Source organism: Hylaeus anthracinus, unplaced genomic scaffold (genome assembly GCF_026225885.1).
Source record: "Hylaeus anthracinus isolate JK02 unplaced genomic scaffold, UHH_iyHylAnth1.0_haploid 11985, whole genome shotgun sequence".
Lineage (NCBI taxonomy): Eukaryota > Metazoa > Arthropoda > Insecta > Hymenoptera > Colletidae > Hylaeus > Hylaeus anthracinus.
In genome coordinates, this window is record NW_026534333.1 from 4,832,223 (window position 1) to 4,857,144 (window position 24,922).

Genomic DNA, 24,922 nt, shown 5'->3' on the forward strand with positions numbered 1-24,922 from the left:
TATTAATTTGCGTCTGCGCCCAATAGTAAGGACGAACGTACTCTGGTCGTAAATATCGCTACTACTATCTCGCAAAGTGACCTAATATCGAATTACAATTCAGCAGCGAACGTAACGGTCGCGTAATTGCACACTAGGTACACACGATCGCGGCGATAAAAGCGTCCTAGTAGAAGTAAAACGAAATAAAAACGTCACTTTCGTTTGAGTAGCAACGTCTCTCGGTAGAACTCGAGTCGCGGTACTATAAATGAGATCTGTAATTATTAGGTACGAGTATTAGAAACCTGCGTGCAATAAAGACGAGCGATAGAGAGGCCACGCCGGGCAGATAACAGTCATTCCGGTTAAACAGTTTCGCAACGGCTCGGAGCAACGATTTTCCGAAGCCTGTTAGATAAATCCGCGCGGTGATCTAATCCTCCAGACTTTCTTGAACGCGAGCTCGCGCTATCATCGCGGAAGAGCCGATGGGTTGGGCGTTCCCTGCATTCTTACGATACTTTCGCGCGCGAAACGATTTAGTTTCAATCTAAGCGATCCACGTGCCGATTAGAGCGACTGTTATGCGCGTTCGCTGCTTTCGCGAGAGGTACCCGTTTGGTTTCTTTGCTCTGCAGCGAAAGATTCGTTGAATTTTCGAAGAGAGAAATATCGATATAATTATGTCTGGCACTGGTTTGAATTGATAATTCGTCTTCGTTGAATGTGTTCAATGTTTCAACGTGTTGATGTCTATTTGTATCGGTTAGGAGAAAAGAAAATCTGTTTGAAATAAATTCTACCTTAAATAGCATTTCAGTAACGATGCCATGAGAAAATGGTCCATACTAAAATCTGGTGAAAAAATTGACTCGAAAATTCCATATAAGATTCTATATAAATTGTCGAATAAAATCACCCTTTTGTTAAATACTTTTCTTACCAGAAAATTATAATGTCGACACGTTTACGTGAAAGTAACCGATGCTACCTGGCCAAAACTACAATTCATTCGTATTAGACACTCGTATTAGTCATCCTTGGACGATCGAGTGTCGAAAAGGTGTCTTCTCGACGAACAGGAAAATAAGGCACTCGAGGATAGGTGGACTCGGTTGAAATCACAGATGGCAAGATTGAAAGGAACTCCTGGAGTGGAGTGTGATATCGTATCACTGATACGTGCAGCCATCGAAGGGAAAGGATGGAGAAGGATCAGGTTCAGCGGGTGTCGCGCTACGAAAGACGCGCCGGAAGTTCAAAGAACGAACGGCGATAAAGCCCGAAGCCTTGTTGATCCCGGGCACAAAAGACACTCGAGTAGCCCGTACTTAAAACCACCTCCGACACCAGCCACAATCCCTCCAAACGTGTTAACGGTGCCGAAACTCTCCGATGAGAAGTCAGGGTCGACGATTCCAGAGGTTTCAAAAGCGTTGCATTCTTTCCTCGTCGAATCCCAAGGGCACGCAAGCCTAACACAGTGTAAATTAGCGAGTTGCCGACGAGAACTCACCGATTGTGAGCTCGTTCCATCCAGACTCGAAGATGAATGGAGATTATTAAGTGGATATGCGAGATTCGAATTATTCTCGATGGGAAATCTTTTGTTGACGAAATTTCTTCGTTACTTATACGGTCGTGTACTAATAAACTAAATAACGAGAGGCTACCCATGTAGAGTTATTAGGTGTCCCCATAAGAAACGCTATTACGAAATTCTTCTTTTTCATCATGTTTGTATCCGCCATTGCTTGTATTTATCCTTCCAACGATTTCTTCATCCTTGGATTCGGTATTATTGTTTGTAAATGAGTCTCTTGCGTCACTCCCCTCATACTTTTTATAATCCGGTATATTTATCAACAACGAGGAAACGTTACCAACGATATGCGTTTCATCAGTGGTCCGATAATCGAGGCTCTGTTGCATAAATTTAATAGAAATCGCATAATTCCTATCGACTTGTTCAAATACGCTACCACCGCGACATATTTAAGAACGATGAGTCACGGAATTAATTTTAATAATAGTTAGAGAAACTTTCGGAAAGGTTAGTCGAACAAAATGCCACCTTCGATGAAATTACTTTGCCAAAACTCGCGTGTAATTAATTCTTCTTAGAAGAACTGAAATAAATTCTCCGAACGACCTAATACTTCAACGACGACAGCTTAGCGAACATCGTACGAGCGATTTGCAAATTGCAAGTCGGTGTGTTTTGTAAACACGACGACGGTGTATGCGTCTCGCGGACAGCGCGTTCGAACGCCATAAACAAAGGAATTTTTCTTGGCTCCTCGGCTGGATCTTATTAAAAGCGGGCCGCTGCTGGCTTCCGGTCAGGCAACGCATAATTACACGGGTCCGTAAGTCGGTAGGCAAAGTACGATTCCAGATAAGCAATTAAACGAACTACTGGCAAGAGTCGCGGTGACTCACGTACCGGTAAACGAGGTGTCAAAGCACTTTTGCCTTCGCGTTCTCCGTTTCGCGGCGCGCGTAGCCTAATTTCGAGCCGCGACACGTAACGACTGTAACACTCGAAAACAAAAATATTCGGAAGCGTCGCGAAAGTATTCGCGTTACGTTATTTAACGGTCTGGAAAATCGTGAACAATAAAGTTAAATGTCTGCACACCGATAGAGGAAACGGACATTCTATTAATTCGCGTCACTTGAAATTCTACTTTATACGCTACATACTTAGAAAATTGATATTTCAAAACATATTTTGTCGTTTTTATCTTCGTTCCTACGATACAAATTTGCGATGGTCCAGCTCCAGGAGTTTATTATTTTCGTCAGTACTCGATACTAGAAACGCAAAATTTAGTTTTCGATAAGTACAGACAAGTAGAATCGAATGCGTATGGTAGAGTAGTATAGAACAGTCCTCGCAGGGAATACGGACCGTACAGGTCAGACATCTCGGTCAGCCTTCCCTGCACATGCGGTCGAACGAAAATCGATCCACGCTGACTACATCTCCCATATTTCGTTGGTTCGCGGAACCGTCTTCTCGTTTGATCCATAGTTCAGCGAATTATTTCTCCGCTAATTATTTTTATGCCCGACAACATTTCCACTGCCTTCGTATTCTCTCGACACACCCTCAGTTATCAGACTCGCTTCTGAACCGTATCGACAGTACGGTATATTTGCTTTTTCCCCCCAAGAATATTTACAGCGCATTGTTTGCTGGGCGATGTATAAAAAGTGCGCGTGTTTTTCTTCAAAGATTCAAGGAAATCGCGAATCGGTCGAAAACACGGGAGTTTCAGCTTCGAAACATAATAAACGTTTCAGAAAAATAGCTCGAGAGCCACGGGATGTCAGCGTCTGCCGGGCACGAGTGATTCACGTTTGCGTCGTTTTGCTATTACAGCGAGTCAGCAGCGATCGTTGGTCGGTGACAGGCACATGGAAGTAGTTTAATCGGTTAATCAGGGTCAGAGTGTCATCGGAACTGTATCGTTGTCATTAGAGCCCCGGGAGCTGCGCATAAATAAAAAATGAATTATGGTTACATTGACCCAATTGGTCGCCTTCCGTGGAGGTACCCGTGCCAGGGGAAATAATTGTTCGTTGAACGGTAAATAATTGAAACGTTTCACGTTCGAGCGACATTTGTTTTCTGTGTGTGTACGTGCGATAATTGGTTCCTCGATAAGGATTAAAAGCGTCGAATTCCGTCTGGCTCTCTGGGGTCATCGACAGGTCAACGCGTGTAAATGAAATTGTGATCCGGAGTCGTAGGGAATTGTGATACGATAATACGATATCGGTTGAACGTACTCGACTCGATTTTGGTGTATGTTTTCTACATTTTTGGGAGAATCGTTTTATTTTCATTCGAATCTTGTTATTACTCGAACACTTAGAGATAAGTTAGACATCGTCGACGATAACAGAAATATATTTTTTCAATGCTCGTACATGGTATATTTTTATGAAAACATGCCTGAATGAAAATATGACTTACTCTTTCTATCAAAGAACAAGTAATTTAATTTACAAGTCGGCATTTGGGGAAATTTCGCTTACCGATTGGAATTTTCCCCGTGTTGTATAAAATCGTACATCCATATCAAATTAGCGAAATAAATGTTATCTGACTCGCTGTGTATCGCGTCTCGATGACACGAAATTGGTCATCGGTGATTTCATTCGTTACACTGAAAATGCCAACGACACTTAAAACGCTCTCCAATCTTCGCATGCATAACAAAGTATACGATCACAGCAAACGTTTAGGCATGCACACTAACCAACGTGACACACTTACGGCTGAAAGAAGTACTAAACAAATCCTACGTGCGAATCGGTTTGCTCTGCATCGTGGTATCGTAATCTCGTTGCATCGACGTTATCGTGGGCGCTGTCACCGAAACACTGAGAACAGTGCCGAGTCTGTTTCCAAAAACGGTGATCCACGCGGAGGATAAACTTCGCGGCACAGCGCTGCTTTTGTTCGACGAAAAGGTAAGCAGGAAACCAAACTGTGCGCAAACATTTGACTACCGAACAGACGCTCGAGGTATAAATGTAATTGTTCATCACTGAAACGGATCAGTTAAGGAAATTCTAATTCAAAATGAGGTACATGATGAAACAGACACCGCTTTTAACTAATACAAGAAACTTTCGGCTTTTTTTTTTTTTTTTTTTTTTTTGAGTTAAATAAAATTATTATTACTTTAGAAAAGAGATTCTTGGCGCCGAAGTGAACATTTCCACCGAGTTAATTACTCTGTAAATTTGTAAACATCGTAAAATCTACAAATATTCTACCGCAGGCACAGGTTCCTCTACAACTCCACTAACAGGCCAAACAATTCTCCATGAAGCACGGGACATTCGCGATCCGTGAAACTCTCGAACGACAGAATCACGAGACAAACTCGAAAAAAGTAAATAAACAAAAATCTCATGCAACTCGAGATTTCGAGAGCGTAGACGGATGCAGTCGAAGCCAGAAACCCCGTCCGGGGTCGAGGATGCTGAAAATGGCGAAAACAAAGGTCCAGCAGGCAAAGAACGCGAAACAACTCTCGGCAGGTTGCCCGACCGAAATGATAAAGAGAAGGGAAAAAATGAAAGAGAAAATAAAGGGAAAAAAACAAACACACACGCACACGGCACACCAGCACCGCAACGAGGAAACAATGACGATGAATCTCTTGCGAGTCTGTTTACCTGCTGCACGTACCACTGCGTGGAACTCTGGCTCTTCCTGTGGCTGCTGGGCTTGCAGGGACCGCAGAGAAGCAGGGGCGCCAGTTTGTTAACCCCCTTGACGCTGACCGACGCCGGGGGCGACGCTGGGCTCAGCCCGTCATCCCCCAACACGGGCCACAGCATCCACGTCTGAATGTCCGCGGAACTTCCCCGTCTTCCGTCGCTTCGATTCTGCCTGTGCAATTTTTCTCGTGATTTTTTCGGACGGACAAAACTATTCGCGCAGCGATACCTCGCTACAGGTATCGAAAGACGTATCAAAAGAATCCTTGAGATTGTTCGAGGGGTGATTTCTCGAGTAGTTCGATCCGCACCTTTCCGTTTAACCAGGTTTCGAGGAATGGAGGTGGACCCCCTTTAGCGAGAGTTAGATTTGCCCAATGAATATTTATTTCAAGTGTCAACGACTGGGTGGGTTCTGGGTTCTTGCAAGCACTTTAGTTTATTTTAGTCGTCGGGGAAATAATTGATATGCTCACATTTCTGAGTCGACAGCATTAGGAGTATTAATTAATATTCTCTGTCACGATAACAACCACTTTACCTTCGACTAGAAATTTATATACTCGACGGATACCGAAAAATGATTTGAAAATTTAATTTCTGAAGCAATAACGACATAAGTACTTAGCATTAGTAGTACCCACTCTCTATCGTAGAAATAGTAATTGAATTGTCCCTGTATCGATTTACCTCCGAAGGATCAAAGGGTTGGCGAGCGGTCGCGATCGACCCTTCATTAGGTCGACGGTCGACGTTGAAAGGTCGAAGGAGCAAACGACGGAAAACGCTCCCGGCTAAAGAGGATGCGACTCCTCCGTGGGCGGAATTGCACTTCCGACCATTAGAGTTCTGCCCTCGAAACGTGTTTCATGTATTTTCTAAATGTCGTCCAACCCCGTGACTTTTAGCCGTGACTTTTCAATTAGCGCAATAAGAACTGTTTGCGCTACAAGCAATTACCCTAGTTCGCAGGTGACTCCGATGAACTCCGACCTTTTTTTTTTTTTTTATTTTCAGAAACAATACTATTAAATTATTTGATACTGAAACTAACTGTAACGTTAAGATAATACAAATATTTTCAATTAAATAAATTAATCGTAGATCAATAAGAGGCTTGCATACTCCCTAACTGCGGTTAATATGCGTAATTACAGGAGTGAGAATTTCGAGAACGTAAAATTTCTCAACCTAAAAATACGTTCGAATCGATAAGGTATTTATTTATGCAAAACCTTCTCGAATTAATTTACCTATCAGTGAAGGAAATCGTGAAACACAAAGAAAAAATTCGATCCCGTATTTATAAACTCGTTTCCAGTGAGTCAGAGGCGTACGCAAAGTCTGAGAACGTTCTTTTCCAATTAATATTTATCGTACTGATCTGCGACGCATGACGGTCAGCTCATTCCGCGATTTCCCACGTGTCGATTCATTGCGCAGCGGTAATATAATATTATAACGCGAACGGTACTATACTACAATTCCTAGGAACCCAATCCACGTTACACTGAAACGATATACAAGGCGATTAAGAAAAGGAATCGAAGTATTCCAGATTTCCATTCATTTATTTGCGAATACGATTTGTCGAGTGTTTCTTTTAGCAATTCATGTTCGAAATTCGATCTGTCGAATATTTTGTGAATATTCGATGAATTATCAAATTTTATTTTTGAGCAACAAGACTCGTGTGTTGCAAGACTGAATATGCAATTACGATGAACGAAAGAGCTCGCGAGGGCGACAAACTAATTAAAACATCACCTGCTCGAGCGATCTTATCGGTCAGCTAAGTGGTGTTCTAAATTACGCAATGCGTTATACAGGGTGAGTCACTGAATACCTGTAAGCGCCCCTTGGGCTTGATATACAAATACAAACAAATGCTATGCACGGCTCGACGTTATTACGCGAATATAAAGAATGTTCCCATAAATACATGAATAAATGTCCGCGATATCAAGTTCAGACAGATATACTCGCGGATGTTGGCTCCGTGATAAAAACCGAAACTTGACTTGATACGACCCTAAAATATGAAAACGATCGAACGGAATCCTGGAGTCTCGATAAAAGTGTCGATGCCCGTCGACGCCTAGCACCGATAAAACGAACGCCCCGTCACCGCTTGCCACCACCAACACACAGTCGTGCTGCACAACCTCCCTGTGCAATCATTTTCCACGCACTCTTCTGACTTTTCCAAATATTAATGTAATACAAAATGTAAATACAAGACGTTTAATTGTGTTTCACGCCATAATAAATTATGTCTCGAAATATCGGGCGAATTGTCAACGTAAACGGTGCATTTCGCCATTTAAAAAAACCAAAAGTAATTTTACTAGAAAAGATTTTTCTCAGTTTCGAAGAAATATTTGTTTTAAAGTGTCCGTGGGCCCCTCATTCGAGTATCGGTTACCTTGAAAATTTAACGTATTAGCCAACATGGTAATTAAAATTAGAAAACGATAAAAAATGGTGTACTTCTTTATCTGAAGAATCTAAAATTAATTCAACGAACAAAATTCTTCCCATTTTCGAGAGCCTCGATGGTCTAGTGTAGATCTAAGATGCCTAGCACTTCAATTCCGAGGGAGGAAGCTACTGTATCGACGACGATCAAAGAAAACCGTTTTCTATCGTTTACGGAAGCGAACTGGAACTGGAGAATCTGTCAATTAACGGACATGCAGGTTACGCGCACAATCCTATCTTTCTTATCTCGGCGCGGTGTCTGCCGGAGACCGGGCAATCCGAATGCATTATGCAATGGCGGGTATTGTTCATAAAGGGATCCAGTGGACCAGTCCGTGGCAGGAAGTGTGCTCCGGGCTGCCTGCGCGTTTCATGCGAGCATGAATCATTTGGCGGCTCGAATGACTCGGTTGTTACGTTATTTTCTTATTTAACGCTGGCCGGTGCGTGCCTCAGCGGTGTTCCGTTCCATTATTCTTTCGACGATTCTTGCAACGAAATTCGATTCGCTTTGAAATTTGTCCATATTTCGATATCTATTGCTTCTGGTAACTAAGAGCTACATTCTGACAATAGTCTTACGAAATTCAATTTGCTTTGAAATTTTGTCTGTTTTCAAATTCGATTCGCTTTGAAATTCGATTCGCTTTGAAATTCGGTTCGCGTTGAAATTTTTCCATATTTCGATATCTATTGCTACGTTGCCATAATATTCCGCTAATTTTTCTCTCGATGGACCCAACGTGCGCTCGAATCAACCGTCGAGCGATTATTGTTCACCCTTCTTATTCAGACTCGGATATAAATGTATCCAAGTCCGTATTCGCTTTGTTAGACTCCCTACGAAGAGTGGCAGCCGCGCTCGGTAAATACGTAATATGAGGTCACGGTGTTAATACGTCACGTTGTTCGCCACAGGACGTAAGCATTAACAGGACTGTTTGTACACAGCTTCGTCTGCTGGTCATGCTCGGCAACAGGTTCGAGGCGCTAATCGATGCTCGCGAGTAGAACAACGGGCTCTTGCTTCGCGCGAGAAAATATTTTCGCGCGATCGCGAATCCTTTTTTCGTATAAATAATTAATCACTCGTCGTTACCCGACGTTCGCATGCTGCTTCACTCTGGGCCGCGACAGCGACGTCAGCAACGAATCAGAACCGCGAAATATTTAGCCGATCGAAAAGTTTGGACAGACGACAATTTCACAGCGATAAAATTTTACTCGTCGATCGCGAGAAAAGGATTGAAATGGAAAGCGATAATTAGTGGCACGTCAATGCACGACGTTATGAAATCACGGTAAGAAGAAGCGAGAAAAAGAAACGTTATATCGTACGGAATATGACAAAGCCTTATTTTCCGAGTCCGTGACGTGTCAAAGGAAAACGTGCCACGCGATGATTTCATCCATGAAACTCGAACGGTTTCTTTGATTCTCCGTACAATAACGTCTGGAAAACGCGTGGTCGTATAACTTCTTGTTTGCTTTAATGTACGCACATAATATTATATATACAACGTTTGTGTATATACAATCCAGTTTCATAAGTACTCATACCTTCTGCATCTATTCAAGAAAGTCTAAATTAAACAAATAAATAGGCTTGACGGTCTCAAATAAATTTTTCATTACGAATATATAAACGATTAAAACTTATTCGTGTACATATTCATAATGAAACGTTTATTTGGAAACGTCAAACCGTCATTTCATTTAGATCAGTCCTTTCAATTCTATGAAGTAGTCGCCTACAAGCCACAACAGGAATTTTTAGATTACCTAACATCAAGGAAAAGTTCTACGATATTCCTACGAAGAACATCGTTCGCTTCCACAGTGCGCGATTAAATTCTAACTATAACTATAACTTTCCTCCCACTCCAGAAGCATTCACTTACAGTCTCCCGCCAAAATATCCAACCCACGCACCTCTCCCTCGAATATCCTCTATTTGACGCGCGAAGAATGCCAGCCATACACCCGCCTCGCCTTCGGATTCCCCGTTTCGCGAGGTGCACGCTACAATTAAAGTCCTCCGACAGGTAACGGCTCGTTGTCGTCGATAAAAAAAAGTGAAAGAAAAAGGTAGCCAGCCATGTGACCAGCGTGGATGTCACGGTTACGATTTGCATAGGCCGATCCGGTTTCGAAAATACGCCAACCTTGGCCCGTGGTTGTATCGGGCCGCGGTCAAACGAAGAGAAAGAACGGAATCCGCTCCGACGATTCCTCTTTGCGATTACCTCTCGGGCGAAAGTTGGCCCGTGGCCCGCGCGATACCCGCGCAACTTTAATCCCGGAATCGCGTACGGTCCGATGGGAGATTCGTGCCAAGCAGGCTCGACGAAATTATACTCTGTTTCCACGTTGGTCGACACCGTCGTTCGCACGTGCAACGAACTGCATCGCGCACCGGCCGATATGGAATGCGTTCGAGCGTGCATCGAAAGTTGCATCGAGCTGCTCGACTTCGGACTCGATCGCGATGGAATGGCACGTGGACCACCGCGAACCAAACGATCGTACGACTTTTTAAATCAATTTTCCTTTCTAATGGAAATCGAGTCTCGACGATAGGAGCTCTCGGGGCGAAAAGATATTCCTAACGGCGAAAGGAATCGGGTATGGCACGGTTCGATTGGCTGGAATTTTTTAAGGGAATTTTATGTTTTTCTCTGACGCGCCGCGCGTGAACATTTAAAACTGACGGAGAAGGGTGACTAGTTGTATAGTCCTGTACAGCTGTATATGTGTAATTCAGAAGATGCATAGTTATATACAGGTGGATAGATGTTACCTAGGTACATACTACCATACTACGATAATTATGTACTTGAACAGGCGCGTTGTGTAACGCACTCGAGTTACAGCAGCATGATTGCACCGTAAATATACAGTTATATATTTCGACAACCATATAATTGAACATAAACGTAGATTAATAATCCAGTAATTGAATAGTTACTAAACTGTATCATTCTAGTGATACATAGAAAAAAAAAATATGAGTACATTCCGTAGACTTATCGAGCAACTAGGCCTGTTCGTCAAACAATGACCCAAAAATTAGTAATCGAAACGCTGACGAGGACCTTGGCGATTATTGGCGTCAACGGCACCTTTCCGCGACCATCAATTACCGATAACCGTCCCGGATACCGCGTTTCGAGCCCGTAGCCACTAATTTTTTGTTTATCTGACGAACATCTGTCGCGACGAGGATCGATTTTTAACGAGACAATTGCGGCGCCAATTAGGCCAAGAGTAATAAGCCGCGGCTACGGATTATGGGAAGCTGACGCGTGACACACGGTTAGTCATACGTCGCTAACGTGTGACTCCGCGATTATGCACGTGCAAAACAGCCGACTGCTAAGGTGTAGAGCATGTGCGGCGTGCAACGACGTACGTATCTGCATCAAACGCGTTCTTAGAATCAACGAACCTACTCGATGTGCACATGTGCCCTTACGTCGCGTTGATAAGAGATCACGTTTAGCGGAGTTCGCTATAAACAAAGACGATCCTAGGAATAAATTGTAAATAGAGTAAACGAGGGTTGTCGAGTTCGAAGACGTCGACATTGACGAAGACGGTCGTGGAAAGGAATTAATTGTTTATAGACCAGATGGTTGTTCTAGAAATCAGCTTAGGGCTTTTCAAGGTAACGCAAGAATCGAACCCAATCGACATGCACGTGTGTCTTTACGTCGTTTGGCACGTTGATAGAGTTCACGTCGATTCGAACGAATTGGTCGCGTAAAGGAATTAATACCAGACGGATTAATGGGTTGTTCTAGAAATCAGCATGGGCTTTTCAAGGTAATGCAAGAACCCTACTACTCGTGCACGTGTTTATACGACGGCTGTACCAGTTCTTCGATGAGCTAACGTTCAGACAGATACGGGCAGAAATTCAGAATGAAAGATTGAATTAACGATGGAAATTTAGAACTAAATGAACGACAAACAAATTTTTATTCGCTACTCATTCGATGACATTTTATTCATTTCTAAATCCTCTAGTAATTTTGAAGCAGCATGTATAAATTCCAATAAAAGCTATGAAATTAAAGTTGCAACGATACTTCTCGACATTTTGCAGATAATGCAACCAGGAAAATATTTCGAATTTTCAATAACGGAATTGTGTTATTTCTAAAATAAGAGAAATCTAACAAGAGGAAGCTTGGATGCAGGGAAAGAAGAATAAACAAGCAACGGAATGTGAATTTTTTAATTACAGAAAAGAAAGATTTCAATTTTCACAAATTTTTTACTCCGAAGCTGAGGTCCAACCATAACGGAATATCTAGAGAAAGTAATTACACATTCTGAACGATCGACTGCTATGCAACTTATTCCTTCTGTACATAAAGGGCAAGGATAATGCATCGACGTATAAGCATGAAAAATGTATACGAGAGTCAACTGTGGATCGATGGGATGTTTTAGAAATCGACGGATGGACTTTTTCAAGGCGTTCCTAGAACCAGCGAACCTGCTCGTTAGACACACGTGCTCCAATGTCGCGTGTCCAATTGCTGTGATAAGAAATTTACTTTTCAACCATGTAAAAGGTATAGCTCTGGGCAGTCTAAACGCGGATAACATACTTTGGATATCATTATCAATTACAAAATGCAGGATTAGCCGCGTCTATTTTTCGTACTCCGTATCAGCAAGAGTGTACCGCGAGTTATCACCTGTGATATAATCGCGGCTCGGTTGAACTTCATTCAGAGTCTCATTGATTGCGATATCAATATGGAAAAATCGAAGAGCAAAGAATCTATGTCTCCCTGTTGCGAAAAGTTTTGATAACGGCGAGCTTGCAAATACTGACTTAAGAGGAATCAAAGTGATAAACTCGTAATTGCGAGACGCCAATACGCGTGGGAATAAATTTAACCTTTCAATTGCGCTGGCCGAATTAACTCGTCTGTATTGATATATATATATATATATATATCGCGATAAAGCTTCCTATTAAAGCAGTACTTTATCGGAACATCATATTGTTATTGTAAACATCAGTAGGGTGGGATGCGATTGACCACAAAAATTAAATACAATTTTTGATGAAATAAACGCTAGTTAATTATTGCTTTAAGGCAGACTATTAATTCGCTACTGCAGCCAATCTTTGCGAACTATAAATATCAACTGGAGTGCTTGCAGGCACAATATTTTAACTGATAAAAATTCCGATATGATAGGCTTGTCTACACACACGACCCGTCATCCGCAAAGGGCTAACATTGCATTTTTCTCGATGGAACACTCCATCTTTCGCAATGTTCAAACAATAACAAAGATTGTTACACGCTTTTATATAAATTTCTCAATGCTTGCTATCAGTTATCAATCTCGTAGCGATTTACAATTTTCTTCGAAAGGAAAATTAATACTCCCAGTGAAACGGAAAACGGAGCAGTCTTGATATCCTCGAGAAATCTTTGAGGGACACGGTGCTATAGTACTTACAGAGATGGACGAAATTTTATTCGAATAACAAATTATAAATAAAAACTAGTACAAGCATACAATGCACACGACACAAGCTCTCGTTACTTGAACGTGGAACACTAACTCGAGAAGCAGTTCAGATTGTAAATATTATTGTTCAAATGGTAGAAAGTAGTCGATCTTTCAAATAAAAAAAAATTAATTCCAAGTCGTACACACCGGCTCCTTAAATATCATCAAGGAGACACTTGCGATCCAACCGTGCTTACCTTTTGCTCGTCATTCGACATTTGTATATCCGAACAAGTATTTCGCCCATCTGATTGCTTCGTCTATCACATCACCAGCACTCGAATAAAATCAGAATTATATTCAAACCTGAAGACTAACCGTGGAGCGGCTCGAGGTCCACCAGATACAACTATCCTTCGGAGGCGAGCCTCGAGCTCTGACACCTGCTCCTCTCGTACCTTTCTCCCTCTTCACGAAACTTAATCACGCCGCACACGCACACGAGGTCCGTAAACAATGTCGCCGAATCTCGATGCACCGGTCGCGAGGGGCGGCACAGCTGGTACGCGTGAACGACCATACGAGAAGAGGAAAGAAAACTTAAATAAAAAAAAATAAATAAATAAATAAAAAAAGAGGATTGAAAAAAGTGAAAGGAGTCACGCGACTTCTCAACGACGAGAATGGTTCCCTGTCATCGAACCGCGCGGCTCGCCGTCCCGACAACGACTGACTCCCGCGGCAAACACGCAATTCGGCCGAGCCGGCTGAATGCAATCGAACTAACCACGCTCTTACGACGGCCACTAGCTTCCATTATCACCGTGGGCCGCACAGTGACGTAAATCTTCGGTGTCCGTCGAGACCTACGAGCGTCGCGGTTTTTGCGTACGCGTGCTTGCGTAAATAAACGTGTAGTCGAATCGCTCGAATAGTTCGAAAGAAACGCGCGTAGATAGAAAGATATTGCACAGATCGAACGACGACTCGTAGGTGGAAATGTTTGATAACTGGGAACGAAATTGCGATGGACCAACGAATATTAGAATGGATCCTTGAAAATATTAAAAGAGGTTTTTAGAAATTATAACTTGAAAGTATTCGGATATTTTCTTGTGAATGGTTACATGGTTCGATTATTGTAACTATTGTGCAATTTTATAGCGGAATAACTGAATGGTCGTACACGTACAACTATGCAGTTCGATAACTTATGGCTGAAGAGTTAAATAGTATAGATGATATAGTTTATACAACCATATAGATGTATATACATATAGTTGCGTAACCATATTGTTGGCTATATGTATATTCATCTAAATGTAAAGTTGTATAGTTGTGCATTCGTATAATTACATATGTAGTTAGATTTATAATCACGTAGTGTCACAATTCGTTTATTTCCTCCCTTAATAAACGTATAGTTCCACAGCGCGATAATTTTGAAACCGAATAGATGTACAGTTGTACAATTGGCCAATATACATACACTACATAATTCACAACTGAAATGAACAAGTATCGTGGTTCGTTGAAACGAGTCGCGACTGGAACAAACTTCGAGCTGGACGAATGTTTCGATTACTAGGTGCACTGTGATCGTGTTAAACACGGATGGCGGAACTTTTTTGTATATTTAGAAAAGCATTGTCGGAACGAGGGACGAGCCGGAGCGAAATGTGCAATTAAGACCAGGGCTCTCTTCGACTGCTTCGGGATCGCTGAACTTTGAATTACGAACGTTCCACGTAATATGAAATGCTCTTGCTAGCATTATTTTAAAACTTGGTAATTATAGCAACCCGCAATTTCCTACTGCCATTATACATCTGTTTATTACTACTGTGCGTTGTATATTTTAATTAAAACGTAATAGCACGTTCTGTGTTAGTTTATTTATAATTGGCTGCAATGTTAACAGCGGGTGATTATTTTTCATTTTTCCTTTTCTATATAATGAATTTCGTTACGTCGCCGATATTCTTGAAATAAGACACGGAAGATTAAACACAGACAGATTGTTTAGACTCTCGGTCTAAACAATCGACCAGAATTTCGACGAGTACGTCAGAGGTCCCAGTATAGGTGTGAAAATTTGTTCTTTATGGTAAGCGTGCCAATTTTTATACCAATGAATTGTAAACTACTTCAAGACATATCTCTGCGACAGTTTCGTTTGTATTTTATACAGCCTTGTGAAATTTCATGCTTGGCAATAAGCATGAGATTCTGTTCCTCGGTTCACTAGTTACGACACTGGCGTCTCTCGCGCGGATAAAGTCGATCCATGACATTACCATCTGAAGGACCAACGTCTTGCACGATCGATAAACTCGATTTCTCCAGTGAAATTTAATACTATCGCGCACACGTACTCAAACTGCTGACTACAGTGGCATATCAATGAAACGCGTAGATAGTAATTTTTCCGACCATTGAAATTTTATTTCCACCTTACATTAATGTACATTAATTTCCACCTTAACATAGTTATTCCCATTTATATCTACATGCCTATTATAAAATGAAATAAAATGAAATCTATTACTATAGAAGCGTTTGACTAATCAGGATACATTTAACCCCAATTTTTCCCATTTCCGTTTACACGATACGCGATACGACATTCGTCATCGATTCCCGGGACGAAAACGATATCGTTTTTTCATTTTTGTTCTCGGTATGTTTTTACAGCTCTAGATTAACTCGAATTATAGGAGCTCCGATCTCCAATCAGAAATAAATGCGTTTGCGCAAATCGTTCACTTCCCCGTCTTGTTTATTGATAAAAATTTGTAAAGTGCGTCAGAGAGGAAATACGATCGGATGACGTACGATTCGATGTAACGGGAATAAAAGCGTGCGTCAATTATTATTAAAGGACATGCCTCCCATGTCGTTTAACATTAAATGCCAGCGCAATCGTGAGCTGAGCGATTTAAAATAAGCCGGCATATTTACTTCGAACATTCCGAATCGTTTTGAAAAAATTTATCACACGTTTAGAGAGACTCGTACTATTTCCATGTAAAAATTCTGTTACGATACACGGTGGTCCAAAAGAGATGGTTAATCATTGGTTCAGAAATCATTTATTTACGAGTTGCAGGAGATTTTAGTTAGAATGTTTTCTGTTTTGCAGCACGTTGGAGTAAACAAGATTGCACAGCGACCGTCATACGCGTTGGAAAAACTCGGACCTTTCACTTCTTTCCGCAACAGTGTCGAATTTCTTGTTTTAATTGCCTAAGTACCGCGCGAACTAGTAAACCAGAAGTATCTAAATAAGAAGATAAAAGCAACCGAGACATAAATAGATCAGCTAGAATTGAAAGTAGTTCGAATAACATTTTGATTCGTTTTAATGAGAAGAACCTCAACAATTTATTCATAATTCTGTATTATTTCAAGGATTCTTCCGAAATAATTACGATAATATAGATAAAATATTTTTTGTAATGCCTAGTCGAAGCGTCTATAAGAAATATAAACAGTGGTTGGGACAACTCCCGGAACTTTGATCGAGGTGGATTAAATAAAATGCTCGATTCGACCGAAAATTAATTTATTATTATTCCAGTTTCTCTTAAGCGCCGTTTTCCACGATTCGCATCGCATGTCGATAACGCCGTAATCATCGGGACGATTACCACGAGCGCAGAAGAATTTGCGCGTGTCTCTGCGTGCGCGAGCGGTCGCCTTCGAACTGCTGGATTTCGTTTCGGTCACGCTTTCTACACGAATCCTGGAAACTCGACACTGTCTCCCACGGCTACACGTAATCGGGACGTTATCTAGATACGGATAAAAACCGTGTACCTTCAAGAAGGATGGCCAATTTCCTTGGACACGTACTAGAGTCAGCAAACATTTGCTCGACGATAAGGTGATCCGACAATAAAATTCGGTCAGGTTTACTTGCCCTTCAATTTCTATTTTCCTAAGGATTCGATGCTGGGAGTTCAAAATTGCTTTTGGGCATTTGGAGCAGGCCATGAAATGTAGAACTGGGATTTTGTTATTTAATCTCAAATTTTGTGAATGTATCGTTTGGCTCCGGTGTAATTTTTACTCGATAACTTTTAAGTCGTAGGTTTTGATAAATCGAGCTAGTCTATATCTGCGTTATCAGTCACCAAAGGTCGGCAACTAATTTAATCAATGCTGGATACAAACGAACAACGATCAATTTAATAGCCAATCTTCGTTAACTATCGACTATCCATTAATTCGTCGTTTGAGTGACTACTTTTATTCGTGACTCGCAATCGTTCGATTAAAATTTGCCAGACACCGATAGAGATTGATTCTAGAAACTAGACCGACGTGTAATTCCTTTCTAAACGGAGACAGAGAAAACTGGCACAAGAAAATGTTGTACGGTTTGACGAGGTCTGTTTTCCAACAACCGTATTTCCTTGTGTCGATACACCTTCCAGATGCGACACCAATTCGTCAATATTATATATATTATCATTCCTACCCTCTGTAATAATTTATTTAGACACTGTTATTTATCTTAACAAATTATTGGGTTGTCCGGAAAGTTTATGGCTATTTTTAAGAAAAATTCAAAAGCATATTCAAATTTTGATTTATATTTATTGAATTATATACGTACCATTTTGTTCCACAACTTTTCCACCTGTTAAGGAATGTACACATATTACTTGTTTTCAACCATTCCGATATATTCAGACTACTACTAATATTCAGACTAGCCTACTAAAAATCGGCATGAACTTTCCAGACAGCCCAATATTTCAAGTTCGATACTTGAGAAATTCGTTCATTCGCAATTTTATCCATCGATTGCACCTCGCAACATTTACAATAATTTTAAAAGTAGGAATACACTCCTGGATCTAAATAAATAAAAATAACGAGCAAATAAAAAGTGCCTTGTTACACAAGAAAATTCCACGAAATTTCGCGTTTACGACTTTACTGATTGTACGACACTGGACAGGTGTAAATCTTTCGTGGCGGAGCCGCCTTCGTGACGATAATAAAGTATTAAAAAGCGAAGAAAAGACGCGCTGGGATACTGCTCGAGAGTATCTACCCCCGGAGAACCACCCTCGAGGAAGCCAGCTACTATAACGTCGAGATGTTTGCCCGTCTCCTCTGCACAATGGTCCTAGCGGAGAGATGGGGCGTAATTTCATTCCCCATAAAGCGCCCTGAGTCATCAAATTCGCCCTACGCTGTACCGAAGGGTGACAGGATCATGCGAGGGTGGCTCGAGTACAACATTCCAGCCTCTTTCTAACACCAGACCGTGAAACGACGTCTACGGAGATTTTTACGCGGACGTATTATTACGATTACGCAATCTGTACTTTCTTTTACGATTATGTGTTCCCCTTACGAAGCAAGCGTCGTTCGCCATGTCTCGAAGCGGAAATTAGACTCGATGAACAACCAAATTGGGCGACGTCATTATTTTCCTAATTCCTCGATTAAACTAAAATGATAAAAACGATATCGAAACAGTTCTCGCGACAACGATGAAAACTTCGCGTCAATTTATACCGTTGAATTAACTTACTTCCAATCACATTTGTCTCCTCCATCGGTCGATCATCAGCTACGCGTGCTCTGAAAGAGCCGCAGGTGCGTCAAGACCAGCTTCCGTTGAAAAGAATGCCTTTAGAACGCATAGAAATGCATGAAAAGCGTCGCAGACACGGTGCAGTTCAGCAAGATGCACGTGACACGAACTTGAACGACTCGTAAACCGCGCTGAATCGATAAACAATTCCAACCGCTGGGCGAACAGTTATATTTCACTCGTTATCAGCGAACAGCTACCGGAACCACGCCGCTCGGCGCGATAAACGCGCGGTTGTGACGTCGTCGCTGCCGTGACGTGATCGGGCAACTACGTCATCGTCTCGCCACTCGACTCTTTATCTACAGTCGCGTACTGCACTACCGACCGAGATACAAATTGACTCATGGCGGGAGCACGGCATCGATGAGCGACGAATATTCAGCGGGTTGAAGAGGCACTTGTCTGCTTTACAAATGTACTTGGGTACTTTCATGATGAACATTTCTTGAAAAAATTCGATAGAATTAAATTTGAGGATCGATCGATTGGATTTACGATTTAAAATGGACTTGATTATAGATCGGGTTTCTAAAAGACTTAAGGTCGATTCAGACTATACGGCACGGATCGGGAACGACACGGACCGGCACCGACACGACAAAACATTAAAACGCGCGTTTCAATGGAACTATTCGCACTTAACAGACACCGACCTGAACGTTCCGTCAACGGAAATAGTGTGAATAGTTCCATTAAAACGCGTGTTTTATGTTTTGTCGCGTCGATGCCGGTACGTGACGGTCCGTGTCGTATAGTCTGAATCGACCTTTAGGCCGATCGCACACGGGCGCAACTGATCAGTTTCAAATCACTCTGAAACTAGTTGCACGCGACCGTGGATTTAGGTGAAACAAAGATAGTAGAGTAGGTAAAACAAAGAGCGCGAACGGTTTGCGACACTAATTTCAAATCGGTTGCGCCCGTGTGCGTTCGGTCTTTACATGTTATTTTTGGTTTTAGTTAGAAAATTTCGTTAGATGTCGCATAAACGATCCTTCGATCATAAGAAAATTATATATCACCGAAATTTCTTTTAGAATGGAACCCATCGCGCGTTAGCAACTCAACCACCCAGCCTAGCATTCGACGCGGGAAAGCTTTCGATCACTGACACCGCCAAGTGGCCCTTTAAGGGATGAAAATCCAGACGGAAAGGTGTTTGAACCGCAGGACGAGGATATTTCGAGCAGCAACGGTTTTAAGAGCGAGACGGTGGGTCCCGTTTTTCGAGGGGCGAGAAACCCTCCGAGTATCGATTTTCCGTCGAGCCCTCGTGCTCTCGTGCAGACTGACACGAGTGGTCCGGTTCGCTGCGCCAAAGCTAACGAGATTTGCTGTTCGGCGAGCTGCGAACACCGCACCGAGAAACGGAAACGAAACGTGCCGGCGCACGGTGGCATAAAGTCACGTACGACGAATCGGCCAGTGTGCAAACACGCCCGCCAAGTACGCGAAAACAACAATTTTCGCGCGTCGAGCCCCGACGCTCCGTGGAAATCCGCGCTTTGGCGAGCGACGGTCGACCGCGGGGGGAAGAGATATTTTCGTGGCGTTCCTTCTAACGAAATAATACGCTTCGAGGCAGAGGAGGCAAACTCGACTGTTGCAAAATAAGAGGAGGAGCTTTCGAATGCTGGAGCATGGAAAATTAATCACGGCGAATGGACGACATTGATGAAATGCAAAAATGATTTCGAGGATTCCAGATGTACGATGCGAGATTGTACCTTTTTCAAAAAGGTATGGAAAATTAATTACGGCGGACAACTTTGATTGAATGAAAAAACGATTCTAAGAGTTCCAGATCTACGACGTGAGTTTGTATCGTTCCAGAGAATCTAAAAAGAAAATTGATTTGTAAAAGAGATAGACTAGGCCTCGTTAGACATCTCTCTGTACGAAATGAAACGGTGTCAGACTACTTTCGAAGGAAATGACACGATTATTGGCACAGTTGACGTCGGAGGCCTTTCGAGAATCGCTGGATCGGGAAGAAATCGGTCTGCGCGATAAATCTGCGCGAGAGGACCGAGGAGTTAACGAACACCGTCGTCTCCCGGTGCCCGGGGCTAAAATTTTATCGTACACCCGAACGTTTGGCTTTCTAGCCCGCGTTTCGTATTGGTGCACACGCACAGGCCATCGCGATGCTACGAAAGTAAACGGCCTTAGGAGCGACAAGCGCGAGCCGGATCGTAATTACTCCTGGCAGCCACGGGAGTCCAAAAGCGTGGCTATGAATAACGAGGTTGTTGCTCCATTGCGATGACACCACTACTCCTGGAGTAGACGATAGTGGTGTCGAGTAGTTTTTCATCTTTCCGACAGAAATGGAGAAACTAGCAGCTGGTAGGATTCTGTTTGACCTTCCAACGCAGGGTTTCTCGAACTTTAGCTTCTCGAGGACCACGGCAAGAAAATTCTTGAGCTGCCTTGAAGTGAAACGGTGTTTCAAACATTCGTGAATCGTACCTCGAAAAGTCTTTGACGATGAAAAAAATAGTAAAGATTTGATTTGCTTTATTTCGATCATTTCCAGGGAGAGTAGACTCATTTTTCCGATTGCATCGGAGTTGGAAAACTAGGTAACGGTGGCGCCAAGCCAGTAATTATTGTATCTGGGCCACCTCCGATACACCGGTTTCACTGTAATTACGTATTTATCCTTAATTCTTCCCACATTCTATAAATTCCCTTATTTCACACTTCGAGTAATTATGACGCGATAAAGATTCGTTATAATTAGCAGCATTCCGAGTTAACATTTGATCGATAGAATTTGCCACTAATATTCTCCCTAATAACTGCATCGCTCATTAATTAACTTCAGAAATGTCAAAAAGAAATTCTTCAGTTCTACAAATCTAAAAATTTTAGAAGGTTCCATGCAAGAAAACAACCACGATTCGTTTCACAAAAAGTCACGAAAGAAACTCAAGTTTCGTCCTCCTCGTATCTTAATCATAATCCTCCTCAAGAATCCCTTAAACGGTACGTGTAATAAACTGAACGGATTCGGAGATGGAAATCCGTTAAGAATCCCCGGTATCTCGAGGGCGAAACTAAAATAATCTCGAAACAGATGGTTCGGGAACGCACAAAAACACGGGAACATTCAGTCCGAATGGGCCAGAGATCTCCCCATAGAAATATTCGCATGAAAGTGGCGAGGAATCGCGATTAGATCCTTGTCGGGTCGTGTCGTCGGTCGCGAGAGGTTTTCTCCACTTTCACACGAGAACGCACGAAAACACGTGTTCGACGATGGTGCTGCCGTCTATGCGGATGTTCCCAGCCATTCGTCCCACCGAGAAACGTTCTCTCTCCTCGTGTACTCCTAAGCAATTGCGAATGTAATTAACGAGGTGGTAACCTGGCGTTGTTTACTATGGCTTCACCAGTGAAAAAGATGTAAAAGATGTTTACAAGATATAAGGTGAGAGGTACACGAAAGCCTCGAGTGATGAATCCTCTTTTGGGGGTGGGTAGATGATCGAGACTCCTAGCTTTGACTTCTTCCAAGTCAAGAAATAAACTTCCTTACATAGCTTTTTTTTTTACTATGGCTTCACTGGTGAAAAACATGTTAAATGGTTACAAGATACAAGGTGAGAGATACACGAGGGCCTCGAATCATGAATCCTCGAGACTCCTAGCTTTGACTTCTCCCAAGTCAAGAAATAAACGTCCTTACAAGGCATAAGATGAGAATTCTACCGAGATTTAAAGTATGCTACCTCGATTAATTCTCTTCAGGGCTTGCTCTTCCGATACTAGGTCTTCAGTCTTCCAATACTAGGGAAGGTTCTGGCTTTGATCTTCGAAGGCCATGATCAATGGTCCTCTGATCTAGGAATTTACAGGCATTGTTCATCTTCAGAAATTCCCACGCGCCTCCGATACATGCTCCACCGATCAAGTCGTCCACGAAAACAACAAACTCGCCGTTATTACGGCTGGAATTAATTTTCCGGTTCTGTGATCCCTGTTGCGATCGCGGCGCACAACGAATTCTCGCTTTCGTCGAACAGGCGCGAAATTGCGGCCAAATTGCACCGCTCGGGAAACCTTGACGAGTCTCAGATCTGAGCGTAGGAGTCGTGACTCACGAAGACGACGCGCGATACCACGCACGGCACGACCCAGAGCCGATCGGTCTCGCGATGGGGCAAAAGTTCCACCTAACCATTCTATGTTAAATTGGACAGTGTTTGAATCTTTTATTTTATTGAAATTTAAATGCGCGGAGTGCTGGCATTCTTCGTCCTATTTGTACTAGATACTTTTTGAATTTTTCACGTTGAGATGTGGGTAAATTGTAACGTCTTCGATTTTGAATACTCCTCGAAAATTTTGTATTGTATTTGTATTATGAAATCCAAAATTTCGCTCCAAGAAGAGACCGACTTGGCATGGAACGACCTCACGACGCCATGAAAACACGCCGTGAGTTACAACGGGCCAGGTGGGATGTAACAGCTCGACCACAAGAAACGTGATTTCGCGGAGATCGTAAAGAGCATCTGGATAACGCGGAAACGATACTGCAGCGAAGGTCGGATCTCTTGGAACAGTTAGGAGGTTCGCGTCCATCGAGTATTCGATGATAAACTCCGTTCCTGATTTTCCTCATCCGTTCCTCGTTTTGGTATAAACGACTACCAATAATAAGCAAGGTTTTCACACCGGATAAATAATTGTATCCAGATGAAAATTTCAAATAACAAATGAAAAATAAAAATCTTTCCGTTCCTTGCTCGTTGAATAAAAATGAAACTTCAAGTTGTATCGAATATTATAAAGTAAACGATAGGATACTTGATTAAACAAAGAAGGAAAAATTTAAATGCTTATGCCTCGTAATCCATCTGAATCAGCATACACGTGTTCGTCAATTTACCCATGATCATTACACATCCTACGTCAATTTACTTTCATCTTCTAACGATGCTCGAAATGACTAAACACTCTATTGTATCCCTTAAAAGTGTCTCGAATCATTTTTGCCAAGTTCGTTCATTGAAACACACGTTTCCATTTTCTGTTCGTTAATCATTCCACTGGTAATTAGACGAAAAATGATTCATAGACAAGCTTTCATGCGTACTGATTAAAGTATGGTAATTTTGCCGTCTCGGAAGAGCTATCATTCGTTTACGTTTCGGCATTTTATCACTTTTATCAAATTTAGAATTTTATTATCATTTCTATCGCTATTTGGAAAATATTTCTTTGTTACGATTGGATACCAGTTCATCCCCGATTAGAATCGACAAAGCAGTCAGAGACGATTTAACGACGGCAATCAAATCCAGCCATTTGTACAAACGTTTAGCTTTCGCAGCCGATAGCAATTCCACCAATGTCAATAAGAAACTGCTCGGCCACGAGACGGCTTTCATCATCAACATCTGCGAGTCTGGCTTTTGCATACACGACTACGACGTGTTTAATGAAAACCAGGAGATTGGTTTTCTTTTTTACGATTTTCCGCCAAAAAATAAAAAAGACAACTCTCTTCGCGCTGTCTCGTCGTATCTCGAAACCGCGATAAAAAGTCACAAAGCAGATCTGCTGACGTAAAACTGCCAAAGGAAATGTCGTTGAAACTCGACAAATTAAATCGTTAGAAAATTTACATAAATCTAAAGGCGAGAGTGACGCAGAATAAACTTAGTCATTGTTTATATGCATGTAAGAGTATTCCAAAGCTTATTAAGTAATATACGTCGTCTCTAATAAGAAGAATTAGTTTTCCTAGGAATCGCGGTTCTATTATTTTTACCGATAATTTCCAACGAACGAGTTAATGAAATTTTGCAAAAATACCGATCCTCAGCAAGTTTCGTACGTTTACAAATATTTGGAATTATAAAATACTAGGTTGATCTTTACATTCGTAATTTCCTGCGTCGATCGTGTAAGTGTCGTCAATCGTATTTTGACCGACGTTCGGTGGCCAGACATACGATGTAGGTTTAAATATCGCAACCTTCGTCTCGTCGAGAAACTCGAGTGTCCTTCATCGTGACAGAAAATCGCGTTAAATGCTTTAAGTGGATCTAATATCTCAATCCCGGCGAGAGCTGAATCCTCCGCGGGACACGCGAGCCG

General features: G+C 42.0%; 1 protein-coding gene across 7 annotated transcripts in view; it reads right to left on the reverse strand.

Moving 5' to 3' along the window:
• The window catches only part of LOC128887382 (ral guanine nucleotide dissociation stimulator-like), a 43,694-nt gene that overhangs the window by 11,737 nt on the left and 7,035 nt on the right, over positions 1-24,922 (reverse strand). The window contains exons 1-2 of one of the 7 annotated variants that reach the window (XM_054143219.1): positions 13,558-14,224; positions 5,182-5,394 (exon numbers count right to left, since the gene is read on the reverse strand). The exons of 1 other annotated variant lie outside the window; for it this stretch is intronic. In XM_054143219.1, the coding sequence (XP_053999194.1) occupies positions 5,182-5,346 (165 nt within the window). In that variant the 5' untranslated portion in view covers positions 5,347-5,394; positions 13,558-14,224. Of the gene's footprint in view, positions 1-5,181; positions 5,399-13,448; positions 13,485-13,557; positions 14,225-24,922 lie in introns of those variants that run through there. 5 more of the 7 variants (XM_054143218.1, XM_054143217.1, XM_054143214.1 and 2 more) reach the window with 5 other exon arrangements.